At 42.2% G+C, this 25,397-nt stretch overlaps 1 protein-coding gene across 1 annotated transcript in view; it reads left to right on the top strand.

The window, feature by feature from the left end:
* Positions 1-23,847, top strand: part of ssh1b (slingshot protein phosphatase 1b) — a 29,817-nt gene extending 5,970 nt beyond the window's left edge. The window contains exons 3-15 of the mRNA XM_080419668.1: positions 9,179-9,279; positions 11,085-11,149; positions 11,766-11,887; positions 11,992-12,060; positions 13,116-13,181; positions 17,575-17,769; positions 18,163-18,256; positions 18,417-18,545; positions 18,881-18,927; positions 20,073-20,219; positions 20,699-20,899; positions 21,736-22,390; positions 22,879-23,847. Of these exons, the coding sequence (XP_080275794.1) occupies positions 9,179-9,279; positions 11,085-11,149; positions 11,766-11,887; positions 11,992-12,060; positions 13,116-13,181; positions 17,575-17,769; positions 18,163-18,256; positions 18,417-18,545; positions 18,881-18,927; positions 20,073-20,219; positions 20,699-20,899; positions 21,736-22,390; positions 22,879-23,613 (2,626 nt within the window). The 3' untranslated portion in view covers positions 23,614-23,847. The remainder of the gene's footprint in view (positions 1-9,178; positions 9,280-11,084; positions 11,150-11,765; positions 11,888-11,991; positions 12,061-13,115; positions 13,182-17,574; positions 17,770-18,162; positions 18,257-18,416; positions 18,546-18,880; positions 18,928-20,072; positions 20,220-20,698; positions 20,900-21,735; positions 22,391-22,878) is intronic.
* Positions 23,848-25,397: the final 1,550 nt, after the last annotated feature.

Here is a 25,397-nt window from a genome sequence, read left to right as displayed (position 1 = left end):
ACAGACTCCACAATAACTGCACACTTATTTGTTCCAATTACAACGTTTATTGACGTTTTGAGCATGGGCTCATCAACTGTATCACACACACACATGTACGTCTTAAGTGCACAACGTACCCAAAACCACATGGGTATTTGATCAAGCAAGTATTGTAGTGACACAGGTAATGACACCCTTGATTTTGAAACTGTCTGGCTGCAACAGGGATGTGGTCTAGAAATGATTCTTCTTTTTGGTGGAGGAGATCTGATTCTACTACCATTTGTCTGATGTTGGATGATACTACTCTGGGTCTTTGTTCATAGTGACCAGTTTGAGTTGCGTGGCCTGTGTCAAACCTGAATCCAGAGAGTACTATGGCAAAATACCAGATTTATTTGCTTTGGAGATTTACAAAGCACAAGAAACTACCTGAAAGTTCACGGGTAAGCGTCAAAAATACATTAGCCAAACAAAAGTATTCATCTCGAGTCACAGGCATAGAGTTGCATTAGAATTGTAATAGAACTCTGTGGTCCCAATGACTTGGCGTACAGGAAACTCAACTCAAACTTTATTTATAAAGCACGTTACAACGACCAAAGGTCAACCAAAGTGCTGTACAAGGTCAGAATAAAGAACAAGACTGACAATGACAAAGAAAAAACAGATAAGATAGGACAAAAAGAGCCATAACAAATAATACATTACAAACAGAAATAAAACAGGGGTAAAAACAGCATGAGTTATAAAATATACGCAATCAAACCGTGTCAAAGGCAAATACATCTACAACGCATTGTAACGCGCCACAAGCTTGTAGATTGGCTATTTTTGGCAAAGAGATTTTGTGTAGAGTGGACTAAGTATAGAGCCCAGGGGGACCAAGAATATAGGGTTGTTAAGCCATAATGTCAAGTTCATGGTCAAAATGAACAAGGGATGGGCTGAATGTCATTCAACTTGTTTTACTGTAGATAATCAGTAGACTGTCCCAAAGAGATGATTGTCAGGTCAAGGTCAAAATCAATGTCAACATCAAAATCAATAACAGCCAGGCGGACTCTCGTGAAAGTAGGTGGGATCATTAGGCTGCCCCAAACGGATGACTAACTTCTACACGAGAGATGTTTGTGTTGGCATGGCATTTGTATTATTTCTATTCTTTATTCACTTTTACTTTTAATAAGACCTTTGTGAAAGTGATTTAATTGTTTATTATTAATAGTGGTAGTAGTAGGATACTCCGATGTTGTTATTGATTGTTGTTGGGTGTTTCACAGAGCTGGGGTGGACAAATGGAAACTCTGCGTGAGTTAAAGAAGAATGTTTCAGAGCTTTGGCTGGAGATTATGATGTTGGTCATGTTTTTTAAGGCTGTATGCCAGGTGAAGGCAACCTTTTGGGTCGTGAGATCTTGTATGCCCTTGTCCAAGAGAGATCTACAATCACCAGCCAAGTTTTAAGTCTTATTACAGGCAGCTGAGAATAATGCACACATAAGTCATTAACCCTAAATTCAATCAGTATTTAAAAAATAATAATGTGAGATGAATAAAGAAAAAAAGAAGATGGCTTCTTGGTTATGTATTGTACAGTTGAAAATAAAAATAATATATTACAGTATTTCAGAGGCAAAAAAAGAGGTCAAACACCAGCTACTAAATACTTAAATAATAAAAATCCACAAAACTGTACAATGTTAGGCTATTCGCCTAGATAACAGAAGGCTGGGGGTGGCAGTCTCTTTCTTAAAATCATCAAACAAATAGTCCACAGCAGTAAGAAATCATATGCCTCCTTGAATGTATTGCTAGCAAAAGAGGACTGGATCCACATTCGGAATATCAGAATGTCTTTCTTAGGCGGGCTCACATGACACTGACCAGCTGCTTGTCTTCTTCTCAGTCCTGAAGATCCATTGATGTCAGGCAGAAAGTCTGACTCTCCAAGGGCCATATGGTATCAGTCAGGCAGAAACCTGATCCACATTTTACCCTCCATAGGGCCTTGGTTCTCACAATGTTCTCAGGGAGAAACCCCCTTCACAGCAGGCTTAAGTTATGCAACAGCCAGGAGCCGAGTTGACCTCATGACTGGAAGTGTGTCTGTGTGTGTGCGTGCATTCCACTGACTATATATGAAAACTAGAAAAAGTGCTCCTCGGAGCACAGGTCTCCGCCAGGTCAGGTAGGATAGTGTGCGGCAGCAATGTTCGGAATTCCCCAATCAGGCTGGAATGTGAAAAATCAGACGGATCCGTCTTGATCAGTTGACTATAGAGATCATGTGTACCGATTTGCGTGATGTTTGGATAAAATCTGAAGGAGTAATATAAAAAATGAGTTCTATATAAGTTGGCCTCCTGGTGGCGCTATAAAAGGGCAATTTTGAAAGGGTGGCATTTGTTCGTCAACGTAGTGCAAATGTGCATGCGAAGTTTCACCGTAATCGGACGCTGCGTTCATGATTTGCAACATTTTGTTCAAAACGGGCCACTCCTGCAAACTTTAGATGTCAATCTTAGCCAATCAGGATGGAATATGAAAAATCTAACCGATCCGTCTTGATCACATGACTATAGAGATCATGTCTACCGATTTGCGTGAAATTTGGATAAAATGTGAAGGAGTAATATCAAAAAAGTGTTTTATATAAGTCGGCCTCCTGGTGGCGCTATAAAAGGCAGATGTGAAAAATGCAGGACAAAGGTTTTTCCCTGACCTCTAGGGAGTGCACATACAAAGTTTTCCACAGATCGGTGCAGTTATAGGTAAAAACATTAATCGGCATGTTATAGCGCCACCATGAGGCTGATTTGAAGATGTTCAAGTGGCGTTTCTTCCTCGGCATAGTGGGAATGTGCGTGCAAAATTTCACGGAAATTGCAAGCTGTGTTCATGATTTGAGGCATTTTGTTCAAAACGGAGCACTCCTGCAAACTTTGGAAGCTATTTTTAGCCAATCAGGATGGAATATGAAAAATCTGAAAGACCTGTTTCGTGTAATGACTATAGAGATACTGTGTACCGATTCGCGTGACGTTTGGGCAAAATCTGTAGGAGTACTGTCAAAAAAATAGTTTTGCAAAAAGTGGCCTCCTGGTGGCGCTCTAACAGGCCCATGTGAGACATTTGGGTCAAAGGTTCTGAATTGGCATCCAGGGAGTGTGTGTGCACAGTTTCGCTGCGATCAAGCCAACGGTGCCGGAGATTACCTGTTCACAGAAGGACACACACGCGGACGGACGGACGGACGGATGGACAGGGTGCAAAACATGCTCTCTCGCCATGCCTTTCGGCCTGGCGGAGACAATGAGCAAATGTGAATGCAAAAATAATAAATCTCCATTTTACATGACTATTGTCTTTTAGAATAAAGTTAGCCTTTGTATATATTCAAGTCAAATGACATACAGTATATACCGCAGTTACTTATTATGACCTTGCATTATGATTGGCAGAGAGACATTCTAATGACCGTTATCTCCTGATAACAGCACTCCGAACACAGGAAACTGCGGTATAATCGCTATAGTATACTCAAGGTCACGGTATACTGTGACAGTGGCACTGGTGTGCGGATCTTCTTCACTGTGCCTTCAGCTTCATGCCTACGACCACTGTACTCCAGTGCCAATATCTCACAGTATAGCCCTTCCTCTTGTTTCTTAGCACTATGTCTTATACAGTACATACTACAGTATAATTGCGATTACTTTGCTGAGTACAAACCTTTAGGCAACCTGAACTCACACAGCTCAAGTATGTGGAGATTCTGACTGATTTTATGTTTTGTCTTTGTGTTAAAGTAGTTTAAATGACATGCAAAGTTAAAAGTGTCTTGTCATGCTTTGTTTGGCATGTTTAAGTGACTTGCACATTTCCCTTTGCCTCCATGATTGATCAATGCTCCTTTATTTAGTGTTCTGCATGTCAAACGGGCCCCTATAGACATTTTATTTTGAGACCAAAGCCAGCCAAGCAAGATTCCCTGCCACCCAACCCACCCAACACATCCCATACCTGAATAGTTGTATTGTAGCAAACTGTGGCAGAGGGCTATTGCTCAAGCACGCGCTGCGAGGGGGAGATAAGCTGCTGCTTGTGGGTAGTGCGAGCAGCGAGCAGAGCGGACGGACACAGAGAACACGGATCCTCACAGGAGTGAGGGACACACTAGACTAGACCAAGACAGGATGCATGACTAGACCAGAATACGCCGCTTTACTGTGGAGAAGAAAACGACATCCGAGAGGCTGTTGGCTGGGCTTGCGCTGCTAATGTTCTACTGAGTTCAGTTTAACGTGGCTGTTTCTTGCTGTGCTATGAGCTGAAGCCTTTTTTTTTTTTTGAGAAATGACTTGACATTTGTTGGCGTTTTTAACGCGAGGCAGGAGGTTGTAGAGACGGTCCTCCAATAACCTGCAGGATGCATCTGGTGGTGGCGCCGTCACAGAAATCCATGCTCACCGTGCTGCCTGACTTTGTGGAAAACACCACACTGACTAAAAGGGAGATCTGGCGTATGTAAGTCCTCACCGCAGCACACAAACTCCACAGGAGACGGTTTTGGTGTAATTCAGCATTTTATGGTGATGCGCAATCTGGAATTGTAGTTTGAACGGAGTAGTTCACTTTAAATGGATGGCATTTATTTTGTACCTCGCGTTATAGTGCCTGTTGGGAAGATGATTATGCAACTTTGTTTTCCTAGCTTTGGAAAGATGATTATGCAACTATGTTTTCCTAGCTTTCATAGCTCAGGGTATGAAAACTAGTCAACTTATTCCAAAGATGGCAAAATGTGTAAGCTACATGATGTCATTCATTTTGTTAATGTTGTATCCCCTAATGTGTCTGACTGCTGTGTAATTCTTTTTTTTAGAGGAAGCACAGAGTTTGACCTTTTCTTGCTTTTAAGGGGATGAGGTTGTGACTGATATTTGAATCAACAAACATCCCCTTTCTCCAAATGATCTCTCTTCGCTGTAACAGCATGTCCTCCTTGAATTTGTTAGCGAAGCCACTTTATCCTCACCAGCAAATTCTTTTGGAGACATTTGAAAAGAAACAATGATGCCATGTAACAGAGGTTCTGAGACAAAAGGTCTTGTGACGGTCCCACTCAGTCATACCAGGCTTTGTGTATGTGGTGGTGGAGAGAGGAGAGCAAGACCAAACAAAGACACGCTCTGTTCCTTCAGAGCTGTGTTCTGGATGGCAGACACCACAGTTCTCCTCCTCACACTCCTGTGGAGGGCTGCAGCTATTGATTATTTTCCTAGTGATTATTCAATCCATTACTTTTTAGATTCATTGAGAAACACGTTTTTTTAAAATATTTTTATCATCAAATTCACACGAAAAATATCGAATGCGATTTTTATATTTTTCTAAAATCGGCTAAATCAATTGGTCTGATTAACGACTAATTTATACTTATTAGTCATACAACAGCTCAAAAAATGCTGAAATAGCTGATCTACAAGCTCACTACGCATCGCATTGCAACGGCTTGTACATCTGCTATTTACAGTATGTTTACTTCTGTATTTTTAAAATAGAAATATATTCTTTTTTTTATAATCGATTAGTTCGAGTGTTGAAGTCCTATTCCTGTGTTCATGGAGATGCTAACCCAAGAGTTGGAATATCCAGTACAGAGCCACAGAGGGGAGAGAGAGCAAGACGGATAGACAGGGGAGAGAGAGCATGAGAGACTGACTGACTGACTGACTGACTGACTGACTGACGAGAGAGTAGGGGACAGGGAGACAGACAGAGGAGAGAGTAGGGGGACAGACAGACAGACAGACAGACAGAGGAGAGAGTAGGGGACAGGCAGGCAGACAGAGGAGAGAGTAGGGGACAGGCAGACGGACAGAGGAGAGAGTAGGGGGACAGACAGACAGACAGACAGAGGAGAGAGTAGGGGGACAGACAGAGGAGAGAGTAGGGGACAGGCAGACAGACAGAGGAGAGAGTAGGGGGACAGACAGACAGACAGAGGAGAGAGTAGGGGGACAGACGGACGGACGGACGGACGAGAGAGTAGGGGGACAGACAGACAGACAGACAGACAGAGGAGAGAGTAGGGGGACAGACAGACAGACAGACAGACAGACAGACAGACAGACAGACAGAGGAGAGAGTAGGGGGACAGACAGACAGACAGACAGAGGAGAGAGTAGGGGGACAGACAGACAGACAGACAGAGGAGAGAGTAGGGGGACAGACAGACAGACAGACAGACAGACAGAGGAGAGAGTAGGGGACAGACAGACAGACAGACAGACAGACAGACAGACAGACAGACAGACAGAGGAGAGAGTAGGGGGACAGACAGACAGACAGAGGAGAGAGTAGGGGGACAGACAGACAGACAGACAGACAGACAGAGGAGAGAGTAGGGGGACAGACAGACAGACAGACAGACAGACAGACAGACAGACAGACAGACAGACAGAGGAGAGAGTAGGGGGACAGGCAGACAAACAGAGGAGAGAGAGCATGGGAGACTGGCAGACAGACAGTAGGGGGACAGGCAGACAAACAGAGGAGAGAGCAGGGGGAAAGGCAGACAGACTGAGGGATTTACAGTAGTAAGCAGCAGTAGGGTGATGCACCACCAGAGCGCAATCTTATTTTCAAAACCTTTTATTTAAAAAAAAATCAAAATAGCAAAAATAGGCAATCTAACGTGAGCTTGTGTAGATCGTTGTACGAGGAAGTGTAAGTGGTTAATCAAGTGGTGTGAAGACAAGAACAGTATATCATGAAGGACAGGTCTGTTAAAGCTGCTGAACTAAGACCCTGCTGACATTCAGTCACTGATGAGCTTCCCATGCCCTTTCTAGCTCGCTGAGCTAATAAAGAGCATGCAAGAATGCAACCAATGTACCTCCTGATTTTACCCACTGCAAAAGCATTTCCACTGTGTTAGATGATGTTTTGTTTAAATTCTAAAAAAGAAGAAAATACAATGGACCCTCTGGGAACAAATAAAGTTCCACCTTAGGGCGCGCTCCCAGCAAGAGTTGGCTGGCTGCTGTTTGCAGAATCTGCCAATGCATTGTCAATGCAAATGCGTTGATTCACGCAAGAGCAGATTTTTCCGCTAGTCGCGCAGACCTCGCGTTTATCTGCTCTCCGCGACTAAGCATAAAACTGCTGGAGGCAGGCGCTGATTTTCTCCCTCTGTCCAATCGGGTGAGTCGAAGGCGGACCGTCTCAAGACTCAGGAAGCAACATGGTGCTCAAGGCAGCAGGCACAGGCGGTGCGCATAGATATAGAAACCTAGATACCTCATTGGCCTCTGCAGTTCATTGGAGCGACTGGTATCTCAATACAAGGCTCTTCCGCAGGGCTGTTTCACTACTGACCAATCACATCGCGTTGAGTACTGGCCAATCACAGCGCGTCTAACTGACTAGTTGCTGCGCGAGAGAAAAGATCCGCCCCACCTGCCTCTGATTGGCCTACCGAACGCCCCCTGCTGAAGCGGAAGGAAGTGATAGGCTAGCCCTGCGGAACAAGGAAGCGCGCCCGAGATACGAACGCTTCAGAGCCGAAGGAGGCGTCTACCTTTATATGTCTATGGTGCTCAAGGCAGTAGGCACAGGTGGTGCGGGCTACAGGGAGGCTCCTGAAAGTGAGTGACAGGCGCGACACTCCCGTTTTTTAGAATCCGCTGGCTGCAAAAAACTGTGGCCGCGCACAACCTGCGTTTAACAGCGGCCAGCCAACTCTTGGTGGGAGCGCGCCCTTACCTTACCTTTTTTTTTACCTGTGAAGTTTCTGCCCGATGTGTTTTTTTGCATGTCTAATCATTTAACCAATGTGTTACCACTTATAAGCACCATATGCTTAACCTCATGTTCATACTGTATCTGCTTTTTTTGTGTTTTCTTTAACATGCTTATTTAATGTTCGATTTTTTGTTTTTTCCATCCCTGCTCTCCCTCTCCTTTTGTCTTCTTCTCCTTTTCTGGAAAACAACAAAATGGGGGGGGGGGGGGAAAGAATTGTCACCCACTTCTTTGCACCTGTAAGCCAGTGATGTGACAATAAAGATGACTCTGATTGTGACCTTTTTCAGTGGTTCATTCTGCCTGTAGCAGAGCTGCACAATACATGGGTGTCAAAATGTGTAGGATTTGGCATGCCTGAAACACTGATGATGAAGTGCTTCCTCTTGACATTTGGAATTTGAAATATTACTGTTAAATACTTAAACACTTCCCTACCAATCAAACTAGCATGTATGACTGCATGGAAATAGGTTTGTGGCTCATGTTGTACAGTTGAAGCTGAAACTGTACATGAATGGAAAATGAAGAAAAATTGAAAAGTAGTTAAAGGAAGTCTTAATGCCTCATTGACTCACTATAAGTTAGAACTTGATGTTGTATAAACACTGGAAACGTAAAAAAGGAAAACGTTATTTTCCACAGAAAGCTGGGAAATGCTAAATTGAATATTTAAACAAATGAAAATAAAGATTTACGAAATTAATGTTTTTTATGTGATTGTCACAACTTGCCAATATCAAGCCAATACCTGCAGTTTAACAAGTATGATAATATATAATGATGAAATAACTAAAATGTTAATACGCTAAAGCCATCTATTGTTTACTAAAGTACAATCAGTTTAGGTCAATTTCCCCCCAGTCTATGGAACATAAGCAATAATTATAAGGTCATAGCTCCTGAACTGGTACCGGTCTGGTCATCGTTTTACCCGTATTACCTGCACTAACTTAGTCTCTGCTGACTGCCAGTCCAGGAGCCACTACAGAATTAAGCCTGATTTATACTTGAGCACCAGTGTCGCACTCCAGAAATAGGCAATCTTTTCTATTAACATGTTGGATATTCATATATTCATTTGTATTTTCAGACATTTAACCACCAATACTTTGTAAACTTGACCTTTTGCTCTTTTTTAGCAGCACATTTTCGCTGAAAATAGCAGATCTACAAGCTCACAGTGAGCTTGTAGATCTGCTATTTTCAGCGAATGTTGCCACCGGAATAGGAAGTTGTTAATGTAAAAAAAAAACAAATCACACATATTTGGCGCCCCCCCCCCCCCCCCATCATAACTCTGAGGAAAAGTATTTGTGGGACCCTGGACCCATGGTATAGATTCTAATGAAGTGCTAACCATGCATTGTGATTGTGTTTCATAGCCTCAGTGAAAGCTTCTTCATGGTCAAGGGAGCTGCCCTCTTCCTGCAGCAGGGCAACAGCACAGAGGAAGCCAAGACCCCACCCCACCACAAACATGCAGGTACACACACACATCACACTCACACTCTCTCTCTCTTAGGGCTGTCACGATCATGACATTTTACTTGACGATTAACTTTCATACAAATAATTGCGATTGACGATTTATATATAATATATTTTTAGCCTTTTTAGGCTTTGTAAACAAATAACAAATAAGATATGACAAATAACTTAAATATATATAAAGAAATGACTGACATATTTCATCATTTTATACGTACTTTTTAAATATTAAAACGCGTTGTGAGCTTGTAGATCGGCTATATCCACTATTTTAAAAAAATATTTGAAAATGTATGAACATTTTTCAACGTGGTAACGATTATGCAGAATAATCCCGATTATCTCAAATAATGATTAGACGATTATGTAATAATTGTGACAGGCCTACACACACACACACACACACACACACACACACACACACACACACACACACACACACACATCTGCAATAGGGTACTTTGTTTTGCGCTGGTTTGCATGTGTGCCCTGCAAAGAACTGTGCACAAAAGCTAGGTCATATTTGCTGAGGTGGCTTTTCTGTTGTGGAGTTGTCTGTGTTTAGACTACACCATGTGTTAGGAATGGGTACCTACACAGTAAAATCCTGAGTGTTGATGTAACTGTAAAAATGGACCTGTCCTGTACCACTCCCAGCTAAATGAACAGGGCATTTCTGTAGTCATGGCATTGGTCTTTTGAGAGTACTGGAGTTATTAGAGTGGCATTTTTGCAAAAGGCTTGACAATAACTATGAAAGTTTCATAGTTATTGGGGATACTTTTGAGATGTTGCAAGAGATGTTGTCACTTCAGTTTCATAATGAAACTGACGTGACCACATCTCTTGCGTATCAGCTTTTTTATATATGATTGGTTGGCTCGGGCTGTACCGTGCTGTTTGGACAAAAAGAGAGCCGAGCCAGAAGGCAAAGCTCTCGATCTACCGGTCAAACTTTGTTCCTACGCTCACCTTATGCTCATCATGAAATGTGGGTCTTGACCAAAAGAACAAGATCGCTGACACAAGCGGCAGGAACGCCTCAGAATCCCCCAGTTAGAAGTACTGTAGCTACAGTAATGTGGCTCAGTAAAGGACAGTCTGGGATTCTCATCTGGAACTGCTTCTTCCGCAGACCGAATCTGGATAAGCGGTAGAAGATGGATGAATGGATGGATGGGAAAATATAATTGGACAAAAAAAAAAAGATAGCAGGTCAAATTAGAAAACTACTTGTGAGTCTGCCTAGTTTCAGTTTCCCATCAACATGGTACTTGAGCAGACCAAGCTTGACTGACTTGCCTGCAGCTGATGTTGCCTGCAGTTTGTGATTATGTGTTACAGTAATTGTCTTTGGATAATGAGAGTGCATTTGTGCAAGTGAACAAGAACAAACATCATCTGCTTGTCATGTCACAATATTATTTACATTCTAATGATACAAATATGATATCCCATAGGCTAGTACTGTGATTCTCAATCCTTTTCATTTCAAGGACCCCCATTGAGGCATTAGGCCATGGATACCCATTTGATACAATTTGATCTCTGGGACCCCAATCTGCACTTTAAACCCCTCTGTATTAATTTAACTCTGACTGTGTACAGTGCATATGGAACCAAATGATGTGGACCTTGCCTTGAGAATCAATGGTCTAATCAGAATTGCAGAACTGACACTAGGCTCAAAACACTAGGTTGTACTGTTTACTTTGCACCGACAGTGAATGCACCCATTTAGTGTTTATGAAGCTTTTCCTGTAAGTGCAGTATAAATGTTAATCCATCGTTTATTTTCAGGCGATTTACCTCAACACCTGCAGGTCATGATCAAGATACTCCGGTCTGAGGACCGTATTAAACTGGTCAGTATTACGCGCACGCACGACCGCACGCATTTCTCAAAAGCATGTCCCATATCTGTTGCATGTGTGACATACAGTACATACATACAGATAGATAGACTGACAGACAGACCTTTATTGATCCCTGGGGAAATGTTGTTTTCATTCATGCTCCTCCCTCACACACCACTATAAGTGTGCCCAGTCTACAGACATGACATTGTGAATACACTCAGTGGCATTTGGTCTGTGGCAATTAATTGCTTTCTTTTGCCACATGCATGCAATTTAGTTTACCAAAAAAAGTATGTTGCAAAGATAGCGACTGTAAAACATGCATGTTACATGACAACTGTTACTACTAATGAAAGCAGCACTGAGAGAAAAATGAACAATTTATAACCAAAGTTAAATAATACTTTACACTAGTAGGTTACCCAGCGCTGTGCAGGTTATTGGTGAAATTATACAGTCAAGCAGAAAATAATGCGGTGCAAAGCGTTGAACTTTATATCGTAAGATCAACTGCATCAAAAGTATCCCCAACAACATAAGTAGATTCTAGATATGTACCCATTGAGATGACTCACCATGGCTAAAGTGCAACCTCTCGTTAAACATTCCCTCTCTGCCACAGGCTGTACGGTTGGAGACTGGATGGTCGGAACGCGTGCGCTACATGGTGGTAGTCTATACCAGCGGTCGCCAAGACACAGAGGAAAGCATTCTACTAGGGATGGACTTCACTGATAAGGACAGGTAGCTTAAAGCCTAATTTAATAGAGCACCCTGAGTCTGAGATTTTGATGTTTTTTGTTTGTTTTTTACAAAAAAGGTCATGGATTGATCTTTATTGTTCTCAGTAAAAGCTGCTCTATTGGGATGGTGCTGCCACTGTGGAGTGATGCCAACATACATTTAGATGGAGATGGGTGAGTATCAATTTATGTCAATATTCTCTCCCATAGGATACAGTCGATACCCGACTTGGTTGTAGAAAACACAGCAGTGGTTCCCAAACTGTTTAGCTTGAGACCCACACACAGACTTAACCACTTTCACATTCAAAATATTTGATTTGCCATAACACTTACCATGCATCCCTTGTCTATAATCCTTTATAAGCATACTTATGAGGCATTAAAATATGCTTATAACACTGTATAATTATAGCTATACAAATCATGAATAATCATAATGCTTTATATCAATAATAATAACGCATTATACATTTTATGATGACTTAAAAGGTCAAGTATTATATTTCATAACTGCTGGACACTGACGTACATGTTTTATTTGTATTACAATTATTTGTAATACATTATAAATAATATAATCACTTAAATGCATTATAGTGTGATTATAAGTCACTACAAGTGGTCATTGTGTGCTTTAAAAGGGTCTACGTCCTCCATGTGGGGGCTCCTCACTGGCAGGTGAGTCAGTAGGATACAACATCAGTGACAACACACAAATGTGTGTAGGGAGGAATCAATTGGCATAACGACTAAATTGGGGAGAAAAAGGGGTAAAAGCAACAAAAAAAGGATGCAGCTCTCTCTGCCTCTGACTGAGTTATTTGCAGTCAATTTGACTCTAACGTGTGTCAGCTGAGTTCTTGCTGACCTGTTAAAGTGGTCCGTGTGTGTGTGTGTGTGTGTGTGTGTGTGTGTGTGTGTGTGTGTGTGTGTGTGTGTGTGTGTGTGTGTGTGTGTGTGTGTGTGTGTGTGTGTGTGTGTGTGTGTGTGTGTGTGTGTGTGTGTGTGTGTGTGTGTGTGTGTGTGTGTGTGTGTGTGTGTGTGTGTGTGTGTGTGTGTGTGTGAGAAGAATATTCCACTGGTCTGTGTGCTGAATGGTGACCGTGTGAATCAGCGGTGCACGCAGCCTGTGTTTGTGTTCCTACCACACCACTCTGTCTCTCTGCGTATGCGTGGTCTCTGTACGGACTCACCCTCATCTCCTGTCTCCCCCTTTTTGTCTCCAGAGGATTCAGTGTAAACACGGCAGGACGGACGCATGTCTTCAAGCCTGTGTCTGTGCAGGCCATGTGGTGAGTCGCTTCATTCCCAGTGTGTATCTCATAGATCATCGTTGTGGGATTATTGGATATTAAAGGTGGTGTAAGTGACATGTTGTGGTGTTGAATAGCTCTATTTTTCGATAGCAATCATTGCTATAGAGTGTTTGTTTGTTCAGTTATAGGGGGACCCTGTCTCTCCAGCTCTATAGTAAACAGAAAAAATATTTTAAGGTCAGGATGCCAATTGTATCCAGTCAGGAGAGAAGTAATACAGGATATAATATAAAATTGAAGCTCTGTCCTGATTGGATGTAATTGGTATTCTGACCTGAAAATGTATTTTCTGTTTACTAAAGAGCTGGATAGATGGGGAGACACCTGTTACTGAACAAACACTCTACAGCAGAAGCAGCACTATGTAACTTTCCTCTTCTACCCCCGGATTTTGAACCCGGTTTTCTGCGCTGTGCTGACATTTTTACCATTGAGCTAATAGAGCCAGCGTGCTTGCTCAGGGTATAAATTGGTTCTTAACAATCAGGTCAAACATTTTTGTCAAATCCTGTGTCTAGGTGAGACATGACCTTTGACACCATCTAAAATGTCTCAATAGAAGAGCAGGGAGACAAAATACAACCACAACAATAGTTAAAGTTATATTGTATTAACATACTCTACCATACAGATTGGACAAAATAACATTTTTATTCATTATGGTGAGGCTTTAATCTTTTAACAAAGAGCTCCTTTTTTTACGGCAACATATATCTTACATTGCCTTTAAGCAGCTTTGTGGCTTAATACAACTGTCAGATGTTTTGTCCACCTCAAATCCGTATTCTCCTGTAGTAATCATAATAGAGAGTGAAACCACCAACCTACTATGTGTCAAATCCTACACTAAAATCCTCAGACTGAGTGAAAAGATTTCAAACTAACTTTTTAAACTAACACTGAGGATTTTATGTATGTGCTGGGTCCCACCCACACCAATTTATTTTCTTCAGTTTGCTCGTGAGTTTTGCTTGCTTATTAATTTTCACTCATTTATGAGACAACAGTTCATACATACATTATTAGTGCTTAATAAATGTATTTGAATATTACACGATTTTAACCGTTTTAAAACTTACTTTGGTATGACCGAATTCCCAATATATTCCCAATGAGTCCCCTCATGTTTACACTCTACATTAAATCTTCACCGAAAATAGCTAATCTACAAGCAAGCTCATAACGCTTTGAAACGCACAGATTGTTCCCCCCAGAATAAGGATTTAGGTTTAAGTAGTCTTCCAAAACAACAATTTGATGGTGCTGTGGCTTCTCACCTGCCAAGCTGCTGCCATGCTTTCTGCAAATGCAAGTTCCAGCTGCTGCCCAGAACAGACAGCCACCTGCTGTGTAATAAACAGATACAGTTTGACCCAATGTAGCACAGTTTAAAACACAACCTATTAGCCTTTTAATTATTGTGTGGCAGCAGTCTGTTCGTTAGACTTAATTTGTCCCCAAGGGGAAATTCATTTCCACAGCAATGTACAGACAACAGTTCATACAGCGGAACAGAATAACAGTGATATAACAATGATGTCATACAATGACTAATCTCTCAAGAACAGATTCTGCTCTGCGTTTGAATCTGTCGGGGGGGTTCGTCATATCGCGTACGCACTGGCCTACAAGTGGGCGTGCCTTCAGATCAGGAAGCAGGCCGCGCTTTACCCAATCAAATGTAGTGGGCGGGATTTACGTGTCTGCCGATCCTTCCCCACTAGAAACAAACCGAAACTCATTTAACAATAGCGTCCTCGGAGCAGACAAAACCACGGAAAGATATTCACATTTTAACTTGCTCTTTCATCATAGAAACAAGTGGGCTTATAACCAAAACGATCCATGTTCTCTGGGAGAAGTGGTGTTAGTGTTCCGTGTAGAAATATTGTTAGTGGGAATGAAAACATAGTCGCACCACCGGAAGTGAAAGGCTGAAGGCAGACCAAAACCCCGGTTTCCTTGCGTACGTGTGCTACGTCAACTTCCTCCCAGAGCCAAGTGAGATAGTAAACAAGACCAGGAGACCTGGTTCTGCCAGACCCAGAATGAATTCCTTTTCCTTTTATGCCCATGTATGGACGAAATTGGCTGACTCTATTCAGCACTGTGATTGGCTAGCAAGACACATGATGACATTAATAACCTATAAATAGGATTATGCACTTCAAAAAAATATTTTTTTTTAAAGTGAGCTCCATCACTATGGGGACGAAACTTGAACCCTCTTTTATGCCCATGTATGGACGAAATAGGGACAAAGCCTCATGTAGGCCGACCCCTTGGGTCTGGCAACAAAAACAGCAGAGGGCGCTGTTTTTCCTTTTCATTTGGTGATGGGTTCCCAGAATGTACAATGACAGACAGCAGTACACACTCAGGTCTGTTCAGCTGCCTTTGGTCTTTCATTATTTAGACCTGCCAGTCTATTATGAGTGACCTTTAGAAACACCCATGTTCACTAATGTGCCATATTTATGTCTGTGAGGCAGACTCCATGACAGGTATATGGGACTTGTTGAAAGAAATGATTTTATTGGGTGCTCGGGTGGCACGGGGTAAAGTATCTGACCACCACTGTGGAGTTTAGGGGTTCGAATCCACCCTGTTGGGTGATGATTTGGGTCAGTGATCTTGAAAACTATTGTTGTGTAAAAAACATGCTTGTAGACCTTTATTCGTTCATTGCAGTGAGCTTTCCTATCACACTCCTAGTTGAGAACACAGTCTGTTTATTTGATCACATATTGTCATTTCACATGGAATAGTTACTGCAAGGCCACCTAGAGAAGAGATATGGAACTGGAACTGAGGACAGAGGGATTAACATGGAATGTGGTAGATTATAAGTCATATACAAGCCAAATGCTTCTACTGTATATGAGCGGCAGTGGCTCAGGAGGTAGGGCGGCAGCTTGGGAAACGGAAGGTTCCCAGTTCGAACCCGGGCTCCCCCAGAGTTGGTGTGGAAGTGTCCCTGAGCAACAGAGCCCCTAATTGCTTCCGATGAGCAGGTTGGTGCCTTGCTTGGTTTCCTCCGCCGTCGGTGTGTGAATGGGTGAATGTGAAATACATTGTAAATCGCTTTGGAGAAAAGCGCTATATAAATGCAGTCCATTTCCATTTCCATGATGCTTAACGGGCCAATGTCACACTCCAAATTATGATATTTGATTTGCCATATTATGTATTTCCGGTAAAACTGTTTGATTGGGAGGCTCTGGGCGGGACACGTGATGGACATCGGGTGGCGTGAGCAGTAGCCAATAGATTTGTGCCAGCTGACTAAAAACCTATTTTGGATGTCATAGGCCGTTTAACTTTGGTAGTGGTTTGGGTTGCCAAGATGAAACTCCCAATTACAGATATCTTCAATAGTTGCTCTGTTGATAAAAAACATTTATAATTCAAAATATTCTCTCCATTGACTGTCTAAGTCACTCTTTTAGCACACAAATAAATGCAAACAAAGCAGATACTGACTATGTATATTATCAGTGGGGAGACTGTCAATGTACTGTATGTTAAGAGAGTGACTTATTGAGAGCTACACCTTGCAATGTAAGTCAAAGGGGAGACTTTGAGATGACCATTTGCTGATCAATGGATTAACTATTGACGATATATCACCAATATTTGGAATTACATCATGGCACGTACACAACCAAAACCTCTACCAAAGTTTAATTTAGCTTTAAAGCTTTTAGCTTTAAAGCAGATTGCAGCATTGTGAGCTTGCAGATCGGCTATTTTCAGCGAGTAACACCTGCTGTGTGAAGTATAAATCAGGCTTAAATGTTGTACATGAAAATAATGAAATGACAGCCTCTTCTTGCTGAGCCAGTGTTGGAAAAGGTACTCAAAGGTTTTACTTAAGTAAAAGTATCAATACTGCAATGCAGAAATACTAAGTAAAAGTCCGGTAATCAAAATTTACTTGAGTAAAAGTACAAAAGTATTGGCATCAAAATATACTTAAAGTACCAAAAGTAAAAGTACTAGTTATGCAGAATGCCCCATCTAAAATGTGTAAAAGTCTTTTGAAAATAGCAGATCTACATGCTCACAATGCGTCTCATCGCAGCGCGTTGTGAGCTTGTAGATCGGCTATTTTCAAATTGCCAAAGTTTGAATAGCGCTGAAGTGGTAAATGTATGTTTTGTAATAATAATATAAATCTACAAAGTAATTAGTATCTGAAGTTTTCTAATAATTGTAGTTAAATGTACAGTATTTGCCTTTGAGATGTAGTGGAGTAGAAGTAAAAGTAAAAGTACAGAAAATTGGAAATACCAAAGTAAAAATACCTCAAAATTGTACTTAAGTACAGTACTTGAGTAAATGTACTTTTTTGCTCTATGTCCAACAGGTCTGCTCTACAGATCCTCCATAAGGTGTGTGAGGTGTCACGCAGGTACAACTACTTCCCTGGGGGGATGGCTCTCACCTGGATGGGCTTCTACGAGAGCTGCATCGCCTCAGAGCAGAGCTGCGTCAACGAGTGGAACGCCATGACCGATCTGGAGACCACGCGGCCTGACTCACCGGCCTTATTTGTGGATCGGTAAAGACCTGTGCTTCTTGCATTTTGGAATGTGATGCATTATGTATCGTGTATAACCCATTAAGACCTGAGGCCGATTCTACGAATGGTTTCTAAATCAGCAGTTCGATCACTTTCAAGATCACTTTATTATTTTGGATCACTTTCCAAAATAGTAGATGTGCAAAGCTCGCAGCATGGCACGAAGTGACGCGCTGTGAGCTTATATATCTGCTATTTTTTGGAATTAGTTTTTTAACGCAAAAATCTAAAATGACACAAATGCATTCTCGGTTTTAATGGGATAAAGGGAAGTCTTGCATTATTATATATATTTCTTTTTTTGGTATTTGAAACAAGCACAATGTCATGACTCTGTGGATCAACAGCGATGTTTTGATTGATTGTGCACAGGCCAACTGAGCGCGAGAGAACAGAATGCCTGATCAGAACCAAACTACGCAGTATCATGACGTTTCAAGACCTGGAGAATGTCACCTCTAAAGAGGTACAGTATGCATCAACGTTTGTTCAATTTATTCTTAAGTATTTTTTAGCATATCTGCTGTATATTAGAAATCCATCCATCTGGTACTGTATGTTGTTGGAGCCTGGGGTTTGCTGTTACAAGCTCTCTTACAACCTTTTTTACATGTTATCTTTACTAGATCCGTACCGAGCTGGAGCAGCACATGAGCTGTAACCTCACGGAATACAAGGAGTTCATAGATAATGAGATGCTGCTGATCCTGGGTCAGATGGACAAGCCCACGCTTGTATTAGACCACCTGTACCTGGTGAGAAGAACATTTGTTTTGTTCATTATTCTTCCCTCTCCATGTTGAGCTTGTTAATGTTCATACATTACATTCTCCTCCTCATCCTCCTAAGCCCAATTCATACTTAGTTGTGTGCCACAAAGTAGTCTCGTGATGTGTTGTGAGCTTGTAGATCTGCTATTTTCAGCACTTGACACCAGTGTGCAACTAACGTACGCTGGTAAATTAAGCTTTAGCTTCTAAATGCTGTTGCATCATATTTGGTGTTGTTTACACGTCTTCTCTTTTAAACTTTATTATAGCAAACATGGTCAATTTGACCTTAATCAATTTGTGTCTCCACACCTCCCCAGGGGTCTGAATGGAATGCCTCCAACTTAGAAGAATTGCGGGACTGTGGGTGAGAATATAGAATGCAAAAAATATATTTTTCTTATGTACAGTAGGCCCAAATAAATATGTTTGAATATTTCTCAAATCTGCTATGATGTACAGTATGTTTGTCAACAACAAAGTTTAAAGGTGGTGTAAGTGATGTTTTTTTTATTTGTGTTAGTGTTACATACTGTAGCTCTATATTCGAATCTACCATTCCGCAGTCATTGCCATATAGTGTTTGTTCAGTAACAGGGGTCTCTCCCCCCCCGTCTCTCCAGCTCTTCAGTAAACAGAACATACATTTTCATGTTGAGGTACCAATTTCAGCCAATCAGAAGAGAGAACTTATACAGGATAAACAAGTGAAATTGGAAGTGAGAGATTGGATGAAATTTGTAACCCACCTGAAAATGTATTTTCTGTTTACTAAAGAGCTCATAGATGGGGAGACCCCTGTTACTGAGCAAACAATCTATAGCAATGATTACTATCAAGCTTTAACCTTTTAAGCTTTTAGTTTTAACCAAAAAATATGTATCAGACCATATTAGATTAATTAGTGTTAGATATGTTTCAGCTCTCCTTTGATGAAATATTACACAAGCCATGAAGTTAACTGTGTTACATCGGTGCCATCTTAATTGTATATGGATTATTAATTATCCAATTTTGTTAATACAAAATACAACATTGCTTTGGCTGTCGTTACTGTAGTTGTTATAATACATATCTTCCTGTACGGTAGGCAAACTATTTATCTCCTTCAGCCTTTTTATCAGGAACTACAGTATGATGATTATTTTATATACTCCATCATACGATGGTGTATAAATCAGGCTTGGGGTTCAGGAATTGCTTTATCTGCTGCTGTGACCGCCAAAACAAAACACTAGACTAACACAACAAGGTACATGGGCATACAGGACCTACATTAGCGCAACAGTACCTTGCAGGACACATAAATACATATAGACAGCAGGCAAAGTTCACCATGTAATCTGATGGAAGAAGTTAACATTGGAAAATATACTGTATGCCAATTGCAAAATGAAGGAGAAATGGCAAGTATCTAGCCAGGTGTGGCTGTATCATATCATCCTGTATAAATCCACACTATTCACAAAAGACAGCATGGATGTGACAAATGAGTTTTTGTTTTGTTTACAGAGTGGGTTACATCCTCAACGTCACCAGAGAGATTGACAACTTCTTTCCAGGAACGTTCTCCTACCACAACATCCGGGTGTATGATGAGGAGACCACTGACCTGCTGGCCCACTGGAATGACACCTATAACTTTATTGTCAAAGCCAAGTGAGAATCACAAATAAAAACAATGACTGTGTATGACATACTGCACAGCCTAATCCTCAGTGTTAATTTAACTGAGATTGTATACATTTTTACCAAATTGACTCTTCCGGGGGCTAATCTCGCAAACTGCAGGTCCGATCAGGGCATTTTCCACATTATGTTTTATATCTTTTTTAAATATTTAGCTTAAATTTTATAATTGAAGTCAGTGGCGGTCAGATTGGTTGAAACCTTGCCCATATACAGTATGGCTATACATGTCCGAGATCCACATGGGAGCCAAGCTATTATTAAATCCCATCTTGATTATGATTTTAGAAGAAAAGGAAAATTAGTAACTTTTTGATTCGTATCAACCCATTCAATTGTATTGTTTTACAGAAACTAATATTTTTCCATTTGAAAAATACATCTGCTACTATTAATATAATATTAATACTATTATTAAATATTTAACATTTATGTTACTTGCTTCACAGGAAGAACCACTCCAAATGCCTGGTCCATTGTAAGATGGGGGTGAGCCGCTCTGCCTCTACAGTTATTGCCTATGCTATGAAGGAGTATGGCTGGTCTTTGGAGAAAGCATACAATTTTGTCAAGCAGAAAAGAAGTATAGCTCAGCCCAATGCTGGCTTTATGAGACAGCTGGCAGAATACGAGGGCATCCTGGATGCTAGGTGAGCAATTCTATGGATTTGATAAGATCAGCTACACCTAAGCCTAATTTTGTCATACAGACTTAATACATTAAATTAGACTTAAATTGACTCCTAACAAAGGACAACTTAACGTGTTTAATCTCTATAGTGCTGTGATGAGCTTTATAAGCACCAGGTCAGGGCTACTAACCCTGACATACTTGTGCTTTATGCAGTAGTTATTGCATTAGCTGTCCTGTAGCACGATGTTTATGAAAAGGGTAGCCTAGTTGAGTCAGTGTTTTTTAACTTTGAACCGGGCGTCCCTAACTTGAGTAATATTTGATAAATATTTAAATTGTTGTTCAAAAATAGCAGATCTACAAAGTCACAAAGTTGCTTTGTAGCACGTTGTTAGCACTTAGATCAGCTATTTTTGCTATTCGTCAATCGTCATACGACAAAGTAAAAAAATTGCTAAAAAAATAGCTTGTTTGGTAATGTCAGAAACCTTAAAGGCCGTTTCAGATGGGGAGCGATTGACGCCGGCGTTCTCGCTTGGATCAGCGGGATCGCGGTGTGTCCCTCATGTGCAGACACAAACACACGCGTAACGTGGAAAAAAAGCTGACCACAAACTAGCTCTAGTCACCCGTGGGCGTGAGCATGGCACGAGTGCGCTAATTTCACGGGAGCGCGCCCGCTTGCCTCTCCGCCCTTCAAATTCTCCATGCGTCTCAACTAATCGCCCGCCTCTCGTTGAAAATGAATTACTAAGGCGCGTCAATCGCTCCCCGTCTGAAACGTCCTTTATTGTTCTCCAAAAAGAATGTTATATTTTAGTCTACATCTCTTTTTGCATCTCTGTTTCACAGTAACCAGCGGCACAACAAGTTGTGGAGACCTGAAGGAGTCTCAGAAGAGGCCTCAGGTCAGTGCACTGGCCTGGATGTCCCTGGAGAGGAGACACCAGTGCTGAGGGCCTCCTCCCGGGAGGAGGAGGAAGCCTGGGGTGGCTGTGGGGCCTCTCCCTGCAGGGGCATGGGTCTGGAGGTGGAACCCCCTGACCCGCTTAACTACAATTACTATTTCAGACGGTTGTCAGACTCTGCGCTGGACAGTGAGCCCTCCACCCCGGTGCGAGGCCCCCCTCTACTGGGTATGGAAAAGGTATTTATTGAAATCGAGGACGTGGAGAGAGATGCTCTATTGGAGGACGAGGGCTTCTCCATGGCCCATTTGGCTCCACCTGGAGCAGGCACAGCTGCCCAGACCTGTGGCCGCCTCGACCCTATGGAGGACATGAGACTGAGGCTGGAATTCAGCACGTTGGAGGAAGAGGATGAGGAGGAGGCAAAGAAAGAGGAAGAGGAGATGGCAGCACTGGCCCAAACCCCAGGAAATTCTGACAGCAAGAAGGAAGAAGAGGAGTTGGAGAGGAAGGAGGAAAGCCGATTGGGTTTGGCGAACCTCAATACGAACAACAGCAACCGCCTTGCTGCCAAGCGCAGCTGCCCTGCTGCCTTCGACGTGAGTTGGGCAAATACTTACGTATATAACATACCGGCAGTAACGGCTTGTTAATTATTTTTGCTACATATTTTAAATATTACAATTTTAGGTTTTTAACATAGCTATATCCATTTTCAGAAGGAGGCAATTTTGCACAATTAATGAGAAGATAGGTCTATTTTCTCCATGTTTTCATTGCTGCTGTCTTCGTACCTTGATGTTTACATTTGTGTTGCTGGCTTTTTAGAAATTGTGTACCTGTATACTGTAGAAATTTCTATTGTGTTATTAATATTATTTTAAATTCAGACAACACTTCCTAGTGTGTTCTGTGTGCTGAGAGCATGTTCTCTATGGGCTGCAAAAGCACACTGTTGAGTCAGATTCGGATTCACATTAAATATCGTCAAAGTTACACTTTAACTCACTGTTGTCTCCTTTCAGTAGTTTGTCCTAATGACATTGTGACTGACCATGTCTTCTCTCTCTTCCTTTCCTCGGTTTAGGACAGTGCTAGCACAGGAAACCCATTCAAGGTGAAGCCCTCCTACCAGTCCTGTAAAGACTGCCTACGTCTAACACAAGGGCGGCGCTGTGACCGCCCAGCAGGAGGCCGCACCCATCGCCTTAACCCCACCCGCCACTGCACAGTCCCCTCCATATCCATCGATCCGCCTGGCACCCATTTTGCTCCGGCCCAGATTCTGTCCTCTGTGCCAGCTCAAGCCCCCGCTGGGTTTGCTGTCCAGCCCTGCAGTCGTCTTTGCCGCTGTGAGACCTGCGCCCCAGGCGTTCTCCCTGCCCCTGTCGCGTGCCCGGAGGCCTATCGTCAGAGGCCAGTGTCACCCATGAGCTGTGAGGAGCCGTCTCACGACCGCTGCTTACTGGAGACGGAAGACATGGACGAGCCACAAGTGGATGAGGACAACGAGTGTGTGCTGAGGAAGGGCAGAGAGACCAGTACGGGAGCCTTCACAGAGCTTACCCTCCTGAATCTCAACCTGGAAGGAGAGAGGCCAACAACCCTGGCCCCTGCTGAAGGGGTACATTTACCAACTGGGCCAGAGATCACACCCCCTGGTGGTGAAGCGGAGCTCCAGCAACAGGCGTTGGCTCAGCTGCAGATGCCAACACTGAGGTTAGGACTTGGTCTGGGATTGGTCCGGCAGAGGGCAGAGGAGCTGGAGAGGCTCTCAGGTTTAGCCAGGGATGGTCAGGTCCCTGTAGACCCCCTGCCTTAACAGATAAGGTCTGACCATGGCTGGCATGGATGCAGGGATGGAGGTGGAGGGTGATTATAGCATGGCACTACGAGACCAACACCCACTGACTCCACTAGCTGCACTATACGTAGATACAGCTATGGACCTCCTAATGACTGCAACTGTGGTGTCACACTTTCACACCTTTGTCTGTAACCTTTAGTCCCATGTCGTCACTGCAAATCTCTACTCTTACCAGGAGTACCAGGCAGAAGCACCCATGAGATTCAGACCTAAGTGAATCTGGATCGCCTCAGTCCAGGCACTTGTGGCTTAAACACTGTACAGTAGTTCTCTTGAGTTGAGAGGCCTCAGTTCTTCCACTGAGGGTTTCCTCTTACCTATCAGACCTTGTTGATGTCTAACAGATCTGTCTTGAGCCACCTGCTTCCATACCTGAAGGCTCCTCAGACTTTTCCACAGCCTCCACAAGCCGATTGTACACTTTCATAATTGCTGTGTCAGCAGACGGGTACGGCGTATGTACAGCAGAGAAGCTCATTGATCATATTGACACAGTGGCTGTTTTGCTCTTAGATCACGAGTATGATGTAAGAACAAAATTCCTGCCGTGTCAGTTTGGTCAATAGGATTGAGGATAGAAGTGGCTTATAGAACAGAGATGTTGTGTGAAGTCAGCCAGCTTGGTGATTTCCATCTACCCCTCAAAAGATCTATGAATAGCACTTTGATTTTGAAAAGAAAAAAGTATATGGAGTAACTCATCTTTGTTTTGTCAGAGTACTGTATGTCAATCGAAACTCAACAGTATTGGTAAGGAGATCATTGTGTCTCTGCAATTGAGTCTCTGACTGCATTCACTGTCCCTTCACATCATTACCATCGATAATTGAATTCTCAATTAGCTTGACTGTGTCCCCTCCCCTGCTGTTGCTGCTTTTGCGTCACAGAAAGGCTTCTCATATATATATATATGAAATATTTTTTTCAAGAGGTCTTATATGAGCCTTCTTATGCCTCTTTAAGTAAAGCAGTGTAACGTACCTCGGAACACAAGCATCTCAGACTGTTTTGGTCGAAGACTGTTTTGTTGACTTGCCTCTCTCCTCAGTGACCGGTTCACCCTGACCTCTTTGATTCAAGTATGATATTGTTGTAATCATTTCTGAACAGCTCTCAGTATAGTCTGCTCATGACATTCAGTGTTACATGTGTCCTCTTTTTGCTTTAGGGCAGAAATATCCATACTAGGGTTGCTTTTACTTTAACGTCAATTTAATCAATAACAGAAAGTGGCATTTCAGAATTCAGACATTGAAAACGTTTCAGCATATTATGAATCAATTGAGATTGAATACTGTAGACATAATGAAATGGATTGCATTACTGGTACTTTTTGAATTGAACTCAACTCCGTTGATGCTTAATTCATACTCCGTCCTAAGACGGTGGGACGTGTGAACTTGTAGATCTTCTATTTCCGCCGTGCGACACCGTTGGACCACGAAGTATAAATCAGGCTTCATGGGCTGTGGATGTTTAGGGGTCATGCACTGAAACAGAAGAGTATTGATGAAGTTCTCATCACTGTTTTTCTTTTCTTTTTTTAACCACCAGGTGTGGTATTACGACATCAAAAAGTAGGCGTCTAGCTTAGATTTCAGTTTTCATCCTTGGGAATTGTATGCCCAAAAGAAAACTGGGTTTTGCTCACTCTCTGCAGCCCAGCTTTAGTCAAAGCTATATCATGCTGCAAGGTCCAGTTCATCATCTGTATATCCTAATGGGATTAAGTGGGATGC

This window comes from Gymnoscopelus braueri, assembly GCF_963280865.1.
Source record: "Gymnoscopelus braueri genome assembly, chromosome: 22".
Taxonomy (NCBI): domain Eukaryota; kingdom Metazoa; phylum Chordata; class Actinopteri; order Myctophiformes; family Myctophidae; genus Gymnoscopelus; species Gymnoscopelus braueri.
The sequence above is the reverse complement of the archived record's forward strand: the minus strand, read 5'-3'. Positions and strand labels throughout refer to the sequence as shown.